At 39.4% G+C, this 20,377-nt stretch overlaps 1 protein-coding gene across 2 annotated transcripts in view; it reads left to right on the forward strand.

Moving 5' to 3' along the window:
* grin2db (glutamate receptor, ionotropic, N-methyl D-aspartate 2D, b) overlaps positions 1–20,377 on the forward strand; it is an 83,711-nt gene that overhangs the window by 6,064 nt on the left and 57,270 nt on the right. The window contains exons 1-4 of one of the 2 annotated variants that reach the window (XM_078798799.1): positions 13,020–13,140; positions 13,265–13,683; positions 18,393–18,735; positions 18,830–19,036. In XM_078798799.1, coding sequence (XP_078654925.1) covers positions 18,445–18,735; positions 18,830–19,036 — 498 coding nt within the window. In that variant the 5' untranslated portion in view covers positions 13,020–13,140; positions 13,265–13,683; positions 18,393–18,444. Of the gene's footprint in view, positions 1–13,019; positions 13,141–13,264; positions 13,684–18,392; positions 18,736–18,829; positions 19,037–20,377 lie in introns of those variants that run through there. The other variant, XM_058057660.2, reaches the window with a different exon arrangement.

Genomic DNA, 20,377 nt, shown 5'->3' on the forward strand with positions numbered 1-20,377 from the left:
AGCATCAGCATCTCCACCAGCATCAGCATCTCCACCAGCACCACCACCAGCATTAGCATCTCCACCAGTATCAGCATCTCCACCACCAGCATCAGCACCACTACCAGCATCAGCATCAGCATCTCCACCAGCATCAGCACCACCACCAGCATTAGCATCTCCACCAGCATCAGCATCTTTGCCAGCATCAGCATCTCCGCCCCAGCATCAGCATCTCCACCATTATCAGCACCACTACCAGCATCAGCATCTCCACCAGCATCAGCACCACCACCAGCATTAGCATCTTCACCAGCATCAGCATCTCCACCACCACCAGCATCAGCACCACTACTTCATTTATTTCCTAATAACCCGATATAATAGACATAATAAGAGAAAATAAGACATAAGATATAAAACATAGAAAGCTTGTTTATAACCTTCTAAATGCAAGTTTTAACATAATTAGAGCCCTCAATACATGAAATAACACCCCTATAGTCAACTCCACTCTCCTGTTACCCAATATAGTAGACATAATTTGAGAAAATAAGACATATAAAACATAGGAAGCTTGTTTATGACCTTCTACCTAAAATTAAAATAAAAAATAACTTAAACTATATTAGAAAAGCAGGTAGTGAACAAATGTAAGAGTTAGTGAATGTAAAAGTACCAGATGGAGGGGTAGGATTTAATAAGCTTTGCTTCTTCCTACTCCTTTTGGACATGTGGAACTGGGAACTGATTATGGGATGCACTCAATTGGAATCTGATGCATGTTCTAATGAAATTAAACCATTACCATTACCATTACCATTACCATTACCATTACCATTACCATTACCATTTCTAAATAAGGATGCCAGATATGTACGTATATATCAGGGACGGGTTAACCACCATGAAGGAGGGGTCGCCGTACCTCCAAACAAGCGCTAAACGGGTTACTCTTGGTATCTGCTGTAAAAGATGTTATGAGATAGCATGAATGGATGAATCATTACATACGTAAGAAATAGAGATAGTCCACACGCATACGAGGTCACTGGATGTATTTTGCATGAAACGTTGACAGGAAGTGTCAGGAAGATGAATGGTTGGGGGTGGGCGCTCGCTGTCGTCACCTGAACCGACATATGAAATCTCTTTCAACGAAGATTTACTCGACGTTTACCATCATGTTCCCTCGCTGGGGTGCGAGTGGCCAGGTGGTATTATTCCGATATAATCGACGTAATAAAGAAAATAAGACATATAAAACACAAAAAGCTTGTTTACGACCTTCCAAATGCACTTTTTGACATGATTAGAGTCTTTTAGACATGAAATAACACCCCTATAGTCACCTGCACACTCCTGCTAACCAATATAGTCGACGTAATAGAGAAAATAAGACATATAAAACACAAAAAGCTTGTTCACGACGTTCCAAATGCACTTTTTAAACATGGTTAGAGTCCTTTAGACATGAAATAACACCCCTATAGTCACCTTAAGTCTCCTGTTACCCAATATAGTAGACATAATTCGAGAAAATAAGACATATAAAACATAGAAAGCTTGTTAATGACCTTCTAAATGCACATTTTAACATAATTAGAGCCCTCAAGACATGAAATAACACCCCTATAGTCAGCTTCACTCTCCTGTTACCCAATATAGTGGACATAATTCGTGAAAAGAAGACATATAAAACATAGAAAGCTTGTTTATGACTTTCAAAATGTACTTTTTAACATGATTAGAGTCTTTTAGACATGAAATAACACCCCTATAGTGACCTGCACACTCCTGCTAACCAATATAGTCGACATAATAGAGAAAATAAGACATATAAAACACAAAAAGCTTGTTCACGACGTTCCAAATGCACTTTTTAAACATGGTTAGAGTCCTTTAGACATAAAATAACACCCCTATAGTCAGCTTCACTCTCCTGTTACCCAATATAGTGGACATAATTTAAGAAAATAAGACATATAAAACATAGAAAGCTTGTTTATGACCTTCTAAATGCACATTTTAACATAATTAGAGCTCTCAAGACATGAAATAACACCCCTATAGTCAACTTCACTCTCCTGTTACCCAATATAGTTGACATAATTTGAGAAAATAAGCCATATAAAACCTAGAAAGATTGTTTATGACTTTCTAAATGCACTTTTTAACATGATTAGAGCCCTCTAGACATGAAATAACACCCCTATAGTCACCTTCACACTCCTGTTACCCAATATAGTCGACATAATTTGAGAAATTAAGACATATAAAACATAGAAAGCTTGTTTATGACTTTCTAAATGTACTTTTTAACATGATTAGAGTCCTCTAGACATAAAATAACACCCCTATAGTCACCTTCACTCTCGTGTTACCCAATATAGTAGACATAATTCAAGAAAAAAAGACATATAAAACATAGAAAGCTTGTTTATGACTTTCTAAATGCACATTTTAACATAATTAGAGCCCTCAAAACATGAAATAACACCCCTATAGTCAACTTCACGCTCCTGTTACCCAATATAGTAGACATAATTTGAGAAATTAAGACATATAAAACATAGAAAGCTTGTTTATGACTTTCTAAATGTACTTTTTAACATGATTAGAGTCCTCTAGGCATAAAATAACACCCCTATAGTCACCTTCACTCTCCTGTTACCCAATATAGTAGACATAATTCAAGAAAAAAAGACATATAAAACATAGAAAGCTTGTTTATGACTTTCTAAATGCACATTTTAACATAATTAGAGCCCTCAAGACATGAAATAACACCCCTATAGTCACCTTCACACTCCTGTTACCCAATATAGTAGACATAATTTGAGAAAATAAGACATAAAAAAACATAGAAAGCTTGTTTATGACTTTCTAAATGTACTTTTTAACATGATTAGAGTCCTCTAGACATAAAATAACACCCCTATAGTCACCTTCACGCTCCTGTTACCCAATATAGTAGACATAATTCAAGAAAAAAAGACATATAAAACATAGAAAGCTTGTTTATGACTTTCTAAATGCACATTTTAACATAATTAGAGCCCTCAAAACATGAAATAACACCCCTATAGTCAACTTCACGCTCCTGTTACCCAATATAGTAGACATAATTTGAGAAATTAAGACATATAAAACATAGAAAGCTTGTTTATGACTTTCTAAATGTACTTTTTAACATGATTAGAGTCCTCTAGGCATAAAATAACACCCCTATAGTCACCTTCACTCTCCTGTTACCCAATATAGTAGACATAATTCAAGAAAATAAGACATATAAAACATAGAAAGCTTGTTTATGAACTTCTAAATACAGTTTTAACATAATTAGAGCCCTCTAGACATGAAATAACACCCCTATAGTCATACATTATATATCACTATATTGACCGTTACTATGGTACTATGGTACGTCTCGTGATGTATGATTGGTGAAGTGTTCTATGAAGAGTAGATAGCGATACCTTCACTGTCCGTTGCTGATGTCACCGATAGTTTGCTCCTTTACAACTGGCGTTCCCGTCAGGAGCAACAACCCCCGGACGGCGGCTTCTCCGCCTGAAAGCACATGACCTTTGTGATATTTATGCCAGAGCACTCGCCATAGCGGTAAAGCTTTAGCAGCTGCACCAGTCAAGGCAGGGAAGCCAATGAAAAACAGAGCATATTGGCATATTTCATGGCCGATCGTTCATTCACAGATGGGTATTTTCTGTGTGAATGAATCACAGCCTATGAGCGCACCATGTGTGATCAGTGACACCCAAAGCACTCCTGCGCTTTTATTATCAGCCTTTCCGGACTTGAGTGGAGATAAGTGGCACATCACAACGACACGTGTGAGGTTCTGCTAAAGCCACAGAAGACACGCGCTTCGCTAACGGCGCACCCTGCCATTAGTATTAGCATGTCAAATATTCCAACCGTGATGAACTCGTCCCCCGATGTGATTTCCAATCACAAGTGGGCGGGACTTCAGACGTGTTGCTTTTTGTTTAGAAATGAGGTCAGAGAATTGTTAGCGCTGCGCCGCTAACAGCGGGCTCGGTCAGTCTTCATCTCATTTCCATCAATCCTTGGGGGAAAGCAGATCCACACGTTTCGGTCATGACATGCACATCAAGGAAGAGGAGGAGCTTGTGCTGCTGGGCTCTTCTTCTACTATCCATTGTTCGCACAACTTGATTGTTTTTATAACCGTCTCTCGCTATTCATTCATAAAACATCACTTGAATATGGCTAATATTCATCCGAAAAAAGGGTCCATTGAAACAAATATGTATTTCAACTTTCATTCATTTTCTACCGCTTATCCTCACCAGGGTCACGGGGTGCTGGAGCCTATCCCAGCGGGGTACACCCCGGACTGGTGGCCAGCCAATCACAGGGCACATATACACAAACAACCATTCACACTCACATTCATACCTATGGACAATTTGGAGTGGCTAATTAACCTAGCATGTTTTTGGAATGTGGGAGGAAACCGGAGTACCCGGAGAAATATTGGGTACTAAGAGAGAACCATGGGGGTGTTATCTCATGTCTAGAGGGCTCTAATATGTATTTAGAAGGTGGTAAACAGGTTTTCTATGTCTTATTTTGTCTTATTTTGCCTAGTCTATAGTGTAATAGGAGTGTGAAGGTGACTATAGGGGTGTTATTTCATGTCAAGAGGGCTCTAATATGTATTTAGAAGTTGGTAAACAGGTTTACTATGTCTTATTTTTTATTATTTTGCCTACTATATTGGGTAATAGGAGTGTGAATGTGACTATAGGGGTGTTATCTCATGTCTAGAGGGCTCTTAATATGTATTTAGAAGGTGGTAAACAGGTTTTCTATGTCTTATTTCGTCTTATTTTGTCTACTCTATTGGGTAGTAGGAATGTGAAGGTGACTATAGGGGTGTTATCTCATGTCTAGAGGGCTCTAATATGTATTAGAAGGTGGTAAACAGGTTTTCTATGTCTTATTTTGTCTTATTTTGCCTAGTCTATAGTGTAATAGGAGTGTGAAGGTGACTATAGGGGTGTTATTTCATGTCAAGAGGGCTCTAATATGTATTTAGAAGTTGGTAAACAGGTTTACTATGTCTTATTTTTTATTATTTTGCCTACTATATTGGGTAATAGGAGTGTGAATGTGACTATAGGGGTGTTATCTCATGTCTAGAGGACTCTTAATATGTATTTAGAAGGTGGTAAACAGGTTTTCTATGTATTATTTCGTCTTATTTTGTCTACTCTATTGGGTAGTAGGAATGTGAAGGTGACTATAGGGGTGTTATCTCATGTCTAGAGGGCTCTAATATGTATTTAGAAGGTGGTAAACAGGTTTTCTATGTCTTATTTTGTCTACTCTATTGGGTAATATGGGTGTGAAGGTGACTATAGGGGTGTTATCTCATGTCTAGAGGACTCTTAATATGTATTTAGAAGGTGATAAACAGGTTTTCTATGTCTTATTTCGTCTTATTTTGTCTACTCTATTGGGTAATAGGAATGTGAAGGTGACTATAGGGGTGTTATCTCATGTCTAGAGGGCTCTAATATGTATTTAGAAGGTGGTAAACAGGTTTTCTATGTCTTATTTTGTCTACTCTATTGGGTAATATGGGTGTGAAGGTGACTATAGGGGTGTTATCTCATGTGTAGAGGGCTCTAATATGTATTTAGAAGGTGGTAAACAGGTTTTCTATGTCTTATTTTGTCTTATTTTGTCTACTCTATTGGGTAATATGAGTGTGAAGGTGACTATAGGGGTGTTATCCCATGTGTAGAGGGCTCTAACACTGTTAAAAAGTATGCTTAGAAGGTTTTCTAACTACTAAAATATTCCATTTGTGTATAAGGAAATTGACTTGTCCTGGTCGGGTCGGGTCTGGAACCAATTAATGAGATCTGATTTTATTTTTTTTTACATTTAAAAAAAAAACATGTTTTAATTGAATTTACTTGAATTTTTATTAATATATTTGAAATGACATTGTGCCAGTACATTTTTACTGTTATTGTTATATTGTATCTCTCCAATGTGCTGGGGGTCAATAAGAAAGGAGCATCCCTTTACACCCCCCCCCCCCACTTTTATAGCTCTTCGTCAGAATGAGCGACCATATCTTATGTCCGCTATTCAGCTAGTTAGCTTCCTTTGTAGCGATGCTCATTTGAAAAATAAGGAGAGTGATCAGAATCAGGAAGTCAAATCCCAACACAGTGTTTGAACTGCTCTGTTGCGTTTGGCCCATGAAGACGTGCTTAGAATCCTAAGCTGAGGTGGCCTGAAGCTCCAAGTTAGCCTGCAGTGGCCAGGCTGACATGGACGGACTGGAAATGTCCAAATAGGATGACGCCAAGAAGTCGTTCCCGTTTGCTCCTGGAAAAGGATGCGACAGGATGTGCTTTTATCCTCCATACCTTCAGCTGCATAATATCCAATAACGAGCACAGCCCTCATTTGCCCCCGCTTGTCTGAATATTGGCGTGCTTGTGAATGAGCGCGCGTGTGTGTAATTACAATTCCGAGTCATTTGATGAGCTGCGCTTGATTTTCCGTATTAAAATCACCCAGCCTGTTACTGTTACTGCTTCACATGAATGACAACGGGCGTCACACTTATCTGCCCGTGGCCTCTTTCCTTCTTTCCTGCTATTTGTGTTATGTATCTGCAAGGACCTGCTGGCTGAAGCTTCCTGTATATAGCAGAGTGAGAGGAAGCAGATGTTGTTCGTCGTATTTTGGGCTCTTTAGGCCTGAAATCGTTTAAATAATGACATGATGCCGTACTATGTCGCAATTCTTAAATTTAAATATTGATACTTTTGATGCTTTGATCAATATGATTTTGTTCAGGTTTTTTTTTAAATAATTATCCTGCAAAAAAATAAAATAAAATAAAATAAAATAAAATAAAATAAAATAAAATAAAATAAAATAAAATAAAATAAAATAAAATAAAATAAAATAAAAATAGTCCATTCTGGTTTGGAAATAACTACTAAAAAATACATCACAAAAGAAAAAAATATGAAATAAAAAGGACATTTTAAATGTCCGCAGGAAGTCAAACTTTAGCATTTTTTGCGAGCAAATCAGGTTTACGGGATTTCTGATGCTTATCTAAAATGAAATGAAAGCTCATTTCTAGAATACAGCTCGTCAAAAATGGGCTGACTTCCATGGAGGATATTAGCGGCAGAAAGAAAGACTGACTTCCTGCCACCTTGCCACACTTTCCAATGCTCCATCTTGTGGGTTTCTGACTTTTTATTGGAAGCCTGGAGAGATTTGTCCCAATATTCAACAATTGTTGACACTCCTGGTGATTTGAATTGTGTCTTTTCGAAATATGGACAACCTGACTTCGTCTCCTCCAACGCTAGGAGCTGGGAATAATTGGAATAAATACTGGATATCACACTGCCATTGGCATCCATCCACCAGTACAGGGTGGATGGATGGATGGATGCACACATGGATGGATGGATGCACATAGGGATGAATGGTTGGATGGATGGATGGATGGATGCATGAACATATGGATGGATGATGGATGAATGATAGATGGATGGACATATGGATGGATAGATGCATGGATGGATGGGTGGACATATGGATAGATGATTGATGGATGGATGCACAGATGGAGGGATTGGTGGATCAATAATGGAAGGGTGGGTGGATGCATGAATGGATGAATGGATGCACATATGGATGGATGGATGGATGCACATATGGATGGATTGGTGGATGGATGGATAATGGAAGGGTGGATAGATGCATGTATGGATGGATGGATGCACATATGGATGGATGCATGCATATATGAATGGGTGGATGGATGATGAATGCACATATGGATGAATGGATGCATGCACATATGAATGGGTGGATGGATGGATGGATGGATGGATGGATGGGTGATGGATGGATGCACATATGGATGAATGGATGGATGCATGGATAGATGGGTGGACATATGGATAGATAATGGATGGATGGATGGGTGGATGGATGCATGTATAGATGAATGGATGGTTGGGTGCACACATGGATGGATGGATGGATAGATGCATGGTTGGATGGGTGGACATATGGATAGATGATGCATGTATAGATGAATGGATGGTTGGGTGCACACATGGATGGATGGATGCATGGTTGGATGGGTGGACATATGGATAGATGATGGATGGATGGATGCATGGTTGGATGGGTGGACATATGGATAGAAGATGGATGGATGGATGCATGGTTGGATGGGTGGACATATGGATAGATGATGGATGGATGGATGCATGGTTGGATGGGTGGACATATGGATAGATGATGGATGGATGGATGCATGGTTGGATGGGTGGACATATGGATAGATGATGGATGGATGGATGCATGGTTGGATGGGTGGACATATGGATAGATGATGGATGGATGATGCATGGTTGGATGGGTGGACATATGGATAGATGATGGATGGATGGATGCATGGTTGGATGGGTGGACATATGGATAGATGATAGATGATGGATGGATTGCTGGATGGATGGACATATGGATGGATGATGGACGGATGGATGGATGGTATTGTGTTGTAGTGGAGTAGAGGTTCCGGGTGGTGCATTCAGGATCTGACGTCGCTTGCTCTGCCTCCTCCAAATACAGAAGAAGTGACGTATAAAAGTATAAAAGAAGTATAAAAACCATAGCTGTGAATGCAGAAACAGTCCAATCCCTACCGGTGCTTTCAAGGGTGCTGGGATACTCAGGTGTCAGCAGCCCCATGGCAGCAGTACATGCAGGCTCACTGATCACTACTGATCACAATGGCAACACGAGCTGGCGTCTCGGCGACATGACATGGATGAAAGAGGGAGAAGGGGAGATACGGAGGAAGAGACGACATGGGGGGGGGGGTGAAAGCGGCCCCCGATAAGGACGTGTGCGGAGGGGAAGGATGCTGCAGACTAGCGGGGGTGCGTCTTCGGGCCCGATGGTGTCAATGTGTGTGTGGAGCAGGAGAGAGAGAGAGGATGTATTGCGATAGAGCAGACACTCCACTGGCTGTGATTGAAGTATGGGCCAATTAACACGAGGGGCATTGAGCTCCAGCTGCATGCTCCTCTTGGTTTCTAAGCCCCCCTAGAACGCCATATCACATTCACGCACACATACAGTACAGGGACGCTAGCTTATCTTATATAGTACTGTATTACTGTAGTAGGCTATAGGAAATGACACACGCCGTGGCGCAATGAGGGAAAGAACAAACATTGTCATCTTCTTCTGGTCTAAATGGCCTGCACGTGCTGTGTTGACCGTGTACGACAGCGGGGGGGGGGGGGGGGGGGGGCTCCATTACTCTGCATGACAGAACGGGAACGAAGCCGCAGATGACAACGCTGAACACTTCCTCCGCACTTCCAAGCCCCTTTGCCTTCCTCCACCCGCAGATGTGAGGTCTGGCACGCCGCCGCCGCCGCCGCCGCCGCCTCAACGCGTGAGTCACAAATAAACAGCAAACGACCCAGGAGGTTAATCCCCCCGCCCCCCACCTTGAAGTCACTCCAGTGTCACGGCAGGGTGCTGAACTGCAGAGCATTGTGATGGTCTTTCCTTAAATCACAGCAACAATACAGAAACACAAACTGTCCCAAATTCTGTTTTTTCCTGGTTACATTGTTTTTAGAATAATATTATTTCACCTTTTGTACTTATTTTACCCGCATAGAAACTTCGGAACTTTGGTATGGGACAAAAAAAAAAAAATTCAAAACTCAAAAAAACACAAACAAACCTTAAACTGTATTATTGAAAGCAGGAAGTGAACAAATGTAAGAGTTAGTGATTTTAAAAGTACCAGATGGAGGGGTAGGATTTAATAAGCTTTGCTTCTTCCTACTCCTTTTGGGCATGTGGAACTGGGAACTGATTATGGGATGCACTCAATTGGAATCTGATTAAAATTAAAATTAAAATTAAAATTAAAATTAAAATTAAAATTAAAATTAAAATTAAAATTAAAATTAAAATTAAAATTAAAATTAAAATTAAAATTAAAATTAAAATTAAAATTAAAATTAAAATTAAAATTAAAAAAATACATTAAAAAACAAAAAACTAAATTTAAATTATATTAGGAAAGCAGGAAGTGAACAAATGTAAGAGTTAGTGATTTTAAAAGTACCAGATGGAGGGGTAGGATTTAATAAGCTTTGCTTCTTCCTACTCCTTTTGGGCATGTGGAACTGGGAACTGATTATGGGATGCACTCAATTGGAATCTGATTAAAATTAAAATTAAAATTAAAATTAAAATTAAAATTAAAATTAAAATTAAAATTAAAATTAAAATTAAAATTAAAATTAAAATTAAAATTAAAATTAAAATTAAAATTAAAAAAATACATTAAAAAACAAAAAACTAAATTTAAATTATATTAGGAAAGCAGGAAGTGAACAAATGTAACAGTTAGTGATTGTAAAAGTACCAAATGGAGGGGTAGGATTTAATAAGCTTTGCTTCTTCCTACTCCTTTTGGGCATGTGGAACTGGGAACTAATTATGGGATGCGCTACACGGGAAATAGTGGTACAAATTTGACTATGGGGTGTTTTTTCACATCAGTAAATGCCAGCTAAACAGGTTTTTGATGCCATAATGATGGAAATATTCCATTTATTAATATTGAAACCTGGTGGATGAATAGGAATGAGTTTGCATCTAGCCCAGGGCAGCTGTGCCTCCAGATGTACATTACCACCATGAGTGTGTGTGACTTAGCAGTGGGTGCTTTGAAAAGCGCTTTATTATGAAATTAAATCAAATCTATTTTTTCTGTTTTGTTTGATTTTTTTGTATTCTTTTTAGAATTATATAAAAAAAGATGCTTTGGACATCCTTGACATACTACATGAAGGAGAACTCTAATGTTAGCAATACTAGCATAGCTATTTGCTAACATTACACATTTTAACATACGTTCACGAAAGAAAAACAACTAAAAAAATCCTCCAGTTGACTGCTAGTTGGCGTCATTTATTTTAAGACGTGGAGCGAAGCCTGGACGGAGGGGGCCCTAATGTGGGGGTAATCATGTCCGTAGTTATTAAAAGCGTAGCGGATATCGAACACGTTACAGTCGTTAGACGTTAGACAGTCAAATGAGTTCTTCACTCCAAACAACACTAGACGTTGAAGAATTCCACGCGGGATGCTTCCCACCTTCCACATCTTCCTTTCCTTGCTCCCAACTGCAGCAAAGCTTCAAAGTAGCTCATTTGCCTTCAGCTACGGAAAAGTGTGATAAACTTTTCCCAAGCAGCTCAGGCGTCGCTTTGAGACCTGAACACGCCGCCTGCGACAGCTTCCCGCGGATATTAGGGCCCCGTTTACACGACAGGCACCTCGCAGAAGCGGAATTGTGTACACGTCGTCCTGGTCCGAGAGTCTCCGTTAGCGATGGTAAATATGTGACACCCTGACACGTCGTTCAGTGTTTACAACAAAGTAGTATTCATGGCACAATACCGCTTAGTCGTTATGTAGATGAGCGACCAGAAGGACGGAGTATAAAATTAGACCGTGTTATGTAAACAGTGACGGTGTGGCGCATTGCAGTTCGCTAGTTAAATGGTTAAAGGTTCGCTCAGGCTGGATTGACGCCACGGCGGCCATGTTTATCGGTTAACACAAAAAATGTCTGGGTTTAGTTTAGCGTACGCTCCGGTTAGCGTGTTTTTAAGCTGACGTCAAAGAGGTATTTCAAAGTCATGAACACTGACCTTAACTGAGGCAAGTGCTTAATATGTCGACTATTTTGGGTAATAGGAGTGTAAGGGTGACTATAGGGGTGCTATTTCACATCAAGAGGCTCTAATAACAATAAAAAGCGTATTTAGAAGGTGGCAAACAGGATTTAAGTGCTTAATATGTCGACTATTTTGGGTAATAGGAGTGTAAGGGTGACTATAGGGGTGTTATTTCATGCCTAGGGGGCTCTAATAATGTTAAAAACCATATGTAGAAGGTGGTAAACAGGATTTAAGTGCTTAATATGTCGACTATTTTGGGTAATAGGAGTGTAAGTGTGACTATAGGGGTGCTATTTCACGTCTAGAGGCTCTAATAATAGTAACAAGCGTATTTAGAAGGTGGTAAACAGGATTCAAGTGCTTGATATGTCGACTATTTTGGGTAATAGGAGTGTAAGGGTGACTATAGGGGTGCTATTTCATGTCAAGAGGCTCTAATAATAATAAAAAGCATATTTAGAAGATGGTAAACGGGATTCAAGTGCTTAATATGTCGATTATTTTGGGTAATAGGAGTGTAAGGGTGACTATAGGGGTGTTATTTCATGCCTAGGGGGCTCTAGTAATGTTAAAAACCATATGTAGAAGGTGGTAAACAGGATTTAAGTGCTTAATATGTCGACTATTTTGGGTAATAGGAGTGTAAGTGTGACTATAGGGGTGCTATTTCACGTCTAGAGGCTCTAATAATAGTAACAAGCGTATTTAGAAGGTGGTAAACAGGATTCAAGTGCTTGATATGTCGACTATTTTGGGTAATAGGAGTGTAAGGGTGACTATAGGGGTGCTATTTCATGTCAAGAGGCTCTAATAATAATAAAAAGCGTATTTAGAAGATGGTAAACGGGATTTAAGTGCTTAATATGTCGATTATTTTGGGTAATAGGAGTGTAAGGGTGACTATAGGGGTGTTATTTCATGCCTAGGGGGCTCTAGTAATGTTAAAAACCATATGTAGAAGGTGGTAAACAGGACTTAAGTGCTTAATATGTCGACTATTTTGGGTAATAGGAGTGTAAGTGTGACTATAGGGCTGCTATTTCAAATCTAGAGGCTCTTATAATAATAAAAAGTGTATTTAGAAGGTGGTAAACGGGATTCAAGTGCTTAATATGTCGACTATTTTGGGTAATAGGAGTGTAAGGGTGACTATAGGGGTGCTATTTCAAATCTAGAGGTTTTTATGATAATAAAAAGCGTATTCAGAAGGTGGTAAACGGGATTCAAGTGCTTAATATGTCGACTATTTTGGGTAATAGGAGTGTAAGGGTGACTATAGGGGTGCTATTTCACATCTAGAGGCTCTAATAATAATAAAAAGCGTATTTAGAAGGTGGTAAACGGGATTTAAGTGCTTAATATGTCAATTATTTTGGGTAATAGGAGTACAAAGGTGACTATAGGGGTGCTATTTCACGTCTAGAGGCTCTAATAATAGCAAAAAGCGTATTTAGAAGGTGGTAAACGGGATTCAAGTGCTTAATATGTCGACTATTTTGGGTAATAGGAGTGTAAGGGTGACTATAGGGGTGCTATTTCACGTCAAGAGGCTCTAATAATAATAAAAAGCGTATTTAGAAGGTGGCAAACAGGATTTAAGTGCTTAATATGTCGACTATTTTGGGTAATAGGAGTGTAAGGGTGACTATAGGGGTGTTATTTCATGCCTAGGGGGCTCTAATAATGTTAAAAACCATATGTAGAAGGTCACGTCAAGAAAGACTACCAAAGACTACCAAGGATGTGGAAAAAAAATGCTTCTGAAAGATCTCCACTTACACGGCAGCGTTTGAACAGCGATACCATCAAGAGTGGATGCACCGTGTCATCCATCACAAGTTTCCACCAGCTGATGGAAATCACGCAAAACTTGAAGGTCACGTTTGCAGCCCTTTGCCAAGTGATATTTGTTATCCTATTTATCTTTCATAAGAGGCAGCTGGAGCGGGGAAATGTGAACATTTGCATTGCAACAAAGGACTCACTGGAGGCAGAGAGTCAAGTGAAACAATAATGCTTCAACCTCCGCTCGCTCTTCTCCGGCTGTGTTTGCTTTGCATTGTTCTGCTCCGCAGTACGATGTTGCACGTCGGATTTGCTGCAGCCGCCGTTTCCTTGATTGCGGGTCTCCTCACGGAGCTGGGATGGCGAGCTCCTCGCGGGCACATAGTAGGGCAATCATGCACAGCATGGAAGCTATAATTCATATGCTCTAACAACCAACCTTGAAACTAGGGTTTAGTGTTTCTCAAGCACAATTAGGCATTTTGTGCTTCGAAAATTGATTCTCAGAAGAAAATATCCGTGAATATATACGTGAATAACAATGAAAAAAACAACGCTTGACAATTACGTGTGTGCCTGAACGGCACACGGCGCGAGGAGACCGGAGCAGGAAGTAGACGCGGAGAAGTTGTTTTATGTGCGTCATATGAAGACATACGTATAAGTAATTTTGATGTAAATATCTATAATGTATGCTGTCCAGAGAGGCGTGGGTTCATCCAAAATGTTGTGTGTGGTGTTGAGTGAAATATTGGCCACTTTATACTCAACTAGCAGGATTAAAACTAGAAGCGTCTTGAGCAGTGCAGGTATGGTTTTTATTGTCATATACATTGCTACCTTGGCATAAGAGTGGCTCAACTAACCAGTGTTTTGACAATTTTACATCTCTTTAATGATTTTTGCATTGAACTGCCAGCTAAAATTGGAGTTACAGCTACTATTAAACGGGCTGTCAATGTGATGACCGTGGCTGAAGTGCAGTGTTATGCTAGCTTTATGCTAGCGTTAGCCATTTAGCATGGAACTACCACAATGGTGCACTCAAATAGTGACTCAAAGTCATCAAATCTTACCTTTATGCGTCCCTACATAGTATCGGCATTCGGTAGGAAGTATAAGTTGAAAGAAAAAGGAGGGAAATACATCCAAATGCATCCTTTACAGCTCTCTTTGCATCGGAGAACGGTGCTTCGGTGCGTTCAATGACCGTCGAAAATCGCGGGATTAAAAAGTCAAAAACTGTGGAAATCTGTATTTCCATTTGTACAGTTCATGAAGGAAAGCTGCATTGAGGCAAATGTTTAAAAATAATCCTTTCTGAATGTTCGGAAATAGACGTTTTTACTCACAAACATTTACAATTTAAAAACATTATCATAAATAAATTATATTTTGAGTTGACACTCATAAATTTTTTTTGTGTCAGCGTGAGAGGTCTCACTGTATTTGCTGTACTTGCTGAACATTTGTAATGTGCTAATACTAGCCTACTACTACTAGTAGTAGTACTAATAATCATTCATTCATTTTCTACCGCTTATCCTCTTGATGGTTGCAGGGGGTGCTGGAGTCTATCCCAGCTGTCTTGGGGCGAGAAGCAGCGTACACCCTGGACTGGTGGCCAGCCAATCACAGGGCACATATAGACAAACAACCATTCACACTCACATTTATACCTATGGACAATTTGGAGTTGCTAATTAACCCAGCATGTTTTTGGAGAAAACTTGGAGAAAACTCACACATGCACGGGGAGAACATGCAGAGATGGGGTGGAATTGAACCCAGGTCTTTTTAGCTGTGAGGTCTGTGGGCTAACCACTCTAGTCACTGACTAACTAAATACACTTGTAATGATTACATTTGTATGATTCTCAGTCTATTTTGTGAATACAAAAGGAGGTTAAAATACATAAGTCTGATCATGTACATGACTACAATATGAATTCTGTGTACAAATGGCTTTTCGGGAGTATTGAACACGTATACGTGGAAAAGAATGGGCGCTACTGGCATCGATACAGGAAACAGACGCTGGCTTCACTTTTTTTCTTCTTTGTACAACTCCCTGCAAAGTATCTGCTGCGTTCAGGGAGCCAGAGGACATCCTCGCTGCGGCGTATTCTGGATTCACGCGCTGCGGCGTCTCCAGAGAGTGAAATACTGTGACAAGCGTAACGGTTAATGGCTCGCAGTACGGGGATATATCTTCTTCAAATTGTACCATGTAGCGTATTTTCCTGTCACAGCCTCCTTTGTTGGGCGGCGCGGCGGTCGAGTGGTCAGCACGCAGACCTCACAGCTAGGACACCAGGGTTCAAGTCCATCCTCGGCTAGTTTGCATGTTCTCTCCGGGTACTCCGGTTTCCTCCTACATTCCAAAAACATGCTAGGATAATTAGCCACTCCAAATTGTCCATAGGTATGAATGTGAGTGTGAATGGTTGTTTGTCCAGCACTCCCACGACCCTGGTGAGGATAAGCGGTAGAAAATGAATGAAAGTTTAAATACATATTTGTTTCAATTGACCCTTTTTTTGGATGAATATTAGGCCATATTCATGATAGTTAGTAGGCTAGTATTAGCCTGCTTATTAGCCTGCTTTTGCCCTATTATATAAAATTTGTTAGACATTTTTTTTGTAAAAAAAAATAAAATGAAAAAAAAAAAAAAAATCAAATTATTTAGGTTGGCTTAAGAACATTTTAAAATAGGCCTAATGACACCACTGGCCCTTAGAAGTAAAAAAAAAAACATGCTAGGTTAATTAGCAAATCCAAATTGTCCATAGGTATAAATGTGAGTGTGAATGGTTGTTTGTCTATATGTGCCCTGTGATTGGCTGGCCAGCAATCCAGGGTGTACCCCACCCCGCCTCTGACCCGAAGACAGCTGGGATAGGCTCCAGCACCCCCCTGTGACCCTCGTGAGGAAAAAGCGGTAGAAAATGAATGAATGAATGAATGAATGAACCTCCTTTGTTATCACATGCTTCCTTTCTTTCCCGGACGCCTCGCTATCTCGTCACCATCCGAATATGAGGTGTATTTGTTCAGACGGGATGCGTATTTATGTAATCAATAGCTCTTGTTTGTCTCTTCGGAACCTCACATTTTGTGCCATCCGATTTCAGCTTATTTTCCTAGCGAGGTCGTAGCATCAGAGAAGATGGAGCTACTTTAAACGGGAAGGGCCCTTGCTAATCAGTGCAATTGTGTACAGTGTGGAAGCGGTGATGGCGTTCCGAGGAACGGAGGAAGGAGGAAGGGAAAAACGGAGGCAGGCCGGTTGGTGACACAAGTAAATTGAAAGCCACGCGAGTGGCACATATTAACCCTGCTAGCTTGCTGCTGGTCATTATCTTCACGCGTGGTTGTTACTGTGTGTACGCACACTGTATTAACTCTGCTATCTGCTTATCATTAAGCATCTCTACAGTGTGCACATCTTGTGTGTGTGTGTGTGTGTGTGTGTGTGCGCTCGCAGCTGTGAGGGCGATGGTGTTTACAGTGATCTTAATTGTCATTATTATTCATGCAGCACAATACCCCCCCCCCATCTTTGTCTATGCCTGCTATTAACTCCCTCGCCCTCCTTGCTTCCCTGGAAGGGTCCGCTTCTATTTTTCCTCCCCCCCCTAACCCCGCCCCCTCATCGTCTTCCTTCTCAGCCCGCAGCCTAAATAGCAGCAAATTCAATCCCCAGCTCCAGTATGCCCAGTAACACACGTAACATAAACACACGTCTCTCTTTTCTACACATGTATGGTCATATCACCTCGTACTTTGGTACGTGATAAAAAATACAATTACAAAATGAAAAAAAATTACTTAAACTATATTAGGAAAGCAGGAAGTGAACAAATGTAACAGTTAGTGATTGTAAAAGTACCAGATGGAGGGGTAGGATTTAATAAGCTTTGCTTCTTCCTACTCCTTTTGGACATGTGGAACTGGGAATTGATTATGGGATGCACTTAATTGGAATCTGATTAAAATTAAAATTAAAATTAAAATTAAAATTAAAATTAAAAATAAAATTAAAATTAAAATTAAAATTAAAATTAAAATTAAAATTAAAATTAAAATTAAAATTAAATCCAAGGATGAAGAGTCTTGAACCAGTCATGATGTGCTATATATATCACTATATTGACACTTACTATGGTACACATTATGGCATTGGATGCTCATATCACCTTGTACTTCAGTACGTGACAAAAAATTACAAGAAATTAAAATAAATATTTGTAATTTTTAATTACATTTTTAATTAAAAAATAAAATAATTTTCTATAATATTTTTTATTACTTTTAAATTAAAAAAACAAAAACAAACTATATTAGGAAAGCAGGAAGTGAACAAATGTAACAGTTAGCGATTGTAAAAGTACCAGATGGAGGGGTAGGATTTAATAAGCTTTGCTTCGTCCTACTCCTTTTGGACATGTGGAACTGGGAACTGATTATGGGATGCACTCAATTGGAATCTGATTAAAATTAAAATTAAAATTAAAATTAAAATTAAAATTAAAATTAAAATTAAAATTAAAATTAAAATTAAAATTAAAATTAAAATTAAAATTAAAATTAAAATTAAAATTAAAATTAAAATACTTTAAATACTTCAGTACGTGACAAAAAATTACAAAAAATTAAAATAAATATTTGTAATTTTTTTAAAAACGTAAAAAAATTAATAATATTTTTTTATAATATTTTTTATTAATTTAAAATATAGTTTGGGTATTTGGGACTAACTTCATCACTGGTTTCTTCTCTCCTTCTGTCTTGCAGGCACCCTGTCTTTGTGCCGTACATATCCGCCTCCCCCCCTCGGCAGGTTGCCATGGTGGCCATACCTACTCTCTCTCTCCTCCTGGTCCTGGCAGAGTGGAGAGGCCCGGCGGACGCCTCCCCCCACCTGCTGCTGCGGCCCAGCCCGAGAGAGCGTGAGGCGGGGACAATGATGAACTTCAACATCGCCGTGATCCACGCCGGCGCGATGGTGCAGGCGGAGGCGGCGGCGGCGGCCGGGTCCGGGGGACGGGTGCTCTATCCTGGCTTCGGCCGGGTGTACGGCTCCCTGGGGGAGAGCGTGGTCACCCAGTGGGGCTCTGCCAACGTCATCTGGCTACAGGTTGGAGAACGTCACTCTTCCCCGGAAGCTTCCGGGTCTGCTTTTGACACACTAACCCGTCTTACGTCACTTCCTCCCCCCCGCCGCCCCCAAGGTGAACGACAGCAGCCCTAAGACGGTGCTGTCCCAGCTGTGTGAGCTGCTGGCTGCGCGGCCCCTGCAGGGTCTGGTTTACGAAGAGGGGAGCCCCACCCGCACGGCCTGGGGTCCTCTGGCCCCCATGCTGGAGTTTGTGTCCGCGCAAACGGGACTGCCCATAGTGGCTGTAGGAGGGGGAGCGGGGCTGGGGCGGATGCCACAGGTAGGAGGAGGGAGGTTGGGGGCGGGTGGGGGTTCAAGGGTCCACAAGTCCAGGACTACTGCCGCCTGGGGTGAAGCGCAGTAACGTCCCTTCATTTGCTAGTCATCAGGCTACTTCCTGGTTCCGGCTTTTCCGCGGCACGGCTCTGACTCAGCTCAGCTCCACCTGGATCAGTCCGGCAAAATCACCAAACGGACAGCTTTATCCGAGGGGAGACTGAGGAGACTGCAGTCGTGTACTGAAATACTGTAATATTTGTGTAGTACTTTGTGTTGAACTGAGACGGTACCGTGCAGTGGAAAAGGGACAAAACACCATGATTCATCATCATCCGAATATCATGATCCATACTACAGAATAGAATTTAACAAGAAAACCAAGACACAAAAAAACAGCAAAATGCAGTAATTTTACAAGAGTAAAGTTAAAATATTAACAGAAAAAATATGAAACAGTTGAAATATGAAATCAATACTTTTTAATAAAAGGTTGTCATATTATTTTTTACAGAATCATGTCATTTTGGAAAATGAGGTTGCAGAAAAAGTTATAACCTTATGACAATAAAAGTCCAAATTTGATGGCAATAAAGTCACAATTGAAAATGTACAGAAACAAAGTCAAAATTTTAGAAAAAAACAGCAGAAAATGGCTGTAATTCTATGAGAATTAAGTCTAAATATTACGAGCAAAATGTTGCCAGAGCGCAATTTTACAAGGATTAAATGAATGAAAAATAATTTTAGAAAAAAAGGTTGTAATGTTATGAGAAACCAACAAATAAAGTTGTCATTTTTGAAAAATTATATAATTATAAAAATATATTATATATACATAAATTATATAAATATAAATTTATATAATTATATATTAATTATATAACTATATTATGTAAATATAAAAATATTGTTGAAAAAAAAGTTTGGTGTTTTAATTTATAATATTTTGTAAGGATTAAATAAATGAAAAATAATTTTAGAAAACAAATATATTTTTATAGGTTGTAATGTTATGAGAAACCAACAAATAAAGTTGTCATTTTTGAAAGATTATATAAATATAAAAATATATTATATAATACATACATTTTAATTTATATAATCATATATAAATTATATAAATATATTATGTAAATATAAAAATATTGTTGAAAAAAAGTTTGGTGTTTTAATTTGTAATATTTTGTTGGAGTCAAGTATAGCCACTAACTAACAACTAACCACTTCCACATGAAATGGGAGGAAAATGTTAAGGTGTTAAGGTAATTCAGGTAAGCTAATCTATCAAAGTCTTTATAGCCCCCTAGTGACCACAATACTACATATCACTGATATATACAGT

The sequence above is a fragment of the Doryrhamphus excisus genome, linkage group LG19, assembly GCF_037039965.1.
Source record: "Doryrhamphus excisus strain RoL-2023G ecotype Guam linkage group LG19, RoL_Dexc_Guam_v1.1, whole genome shotgun sequence".
Taxonomy (NCBI): domain Eukaryota; kingdom Metazoa; phylum Chordata; class Actinopteri; order Syngnathiformes; family Syngnathidae; genus Doryrhamphus; species Doryrhamphus excisus.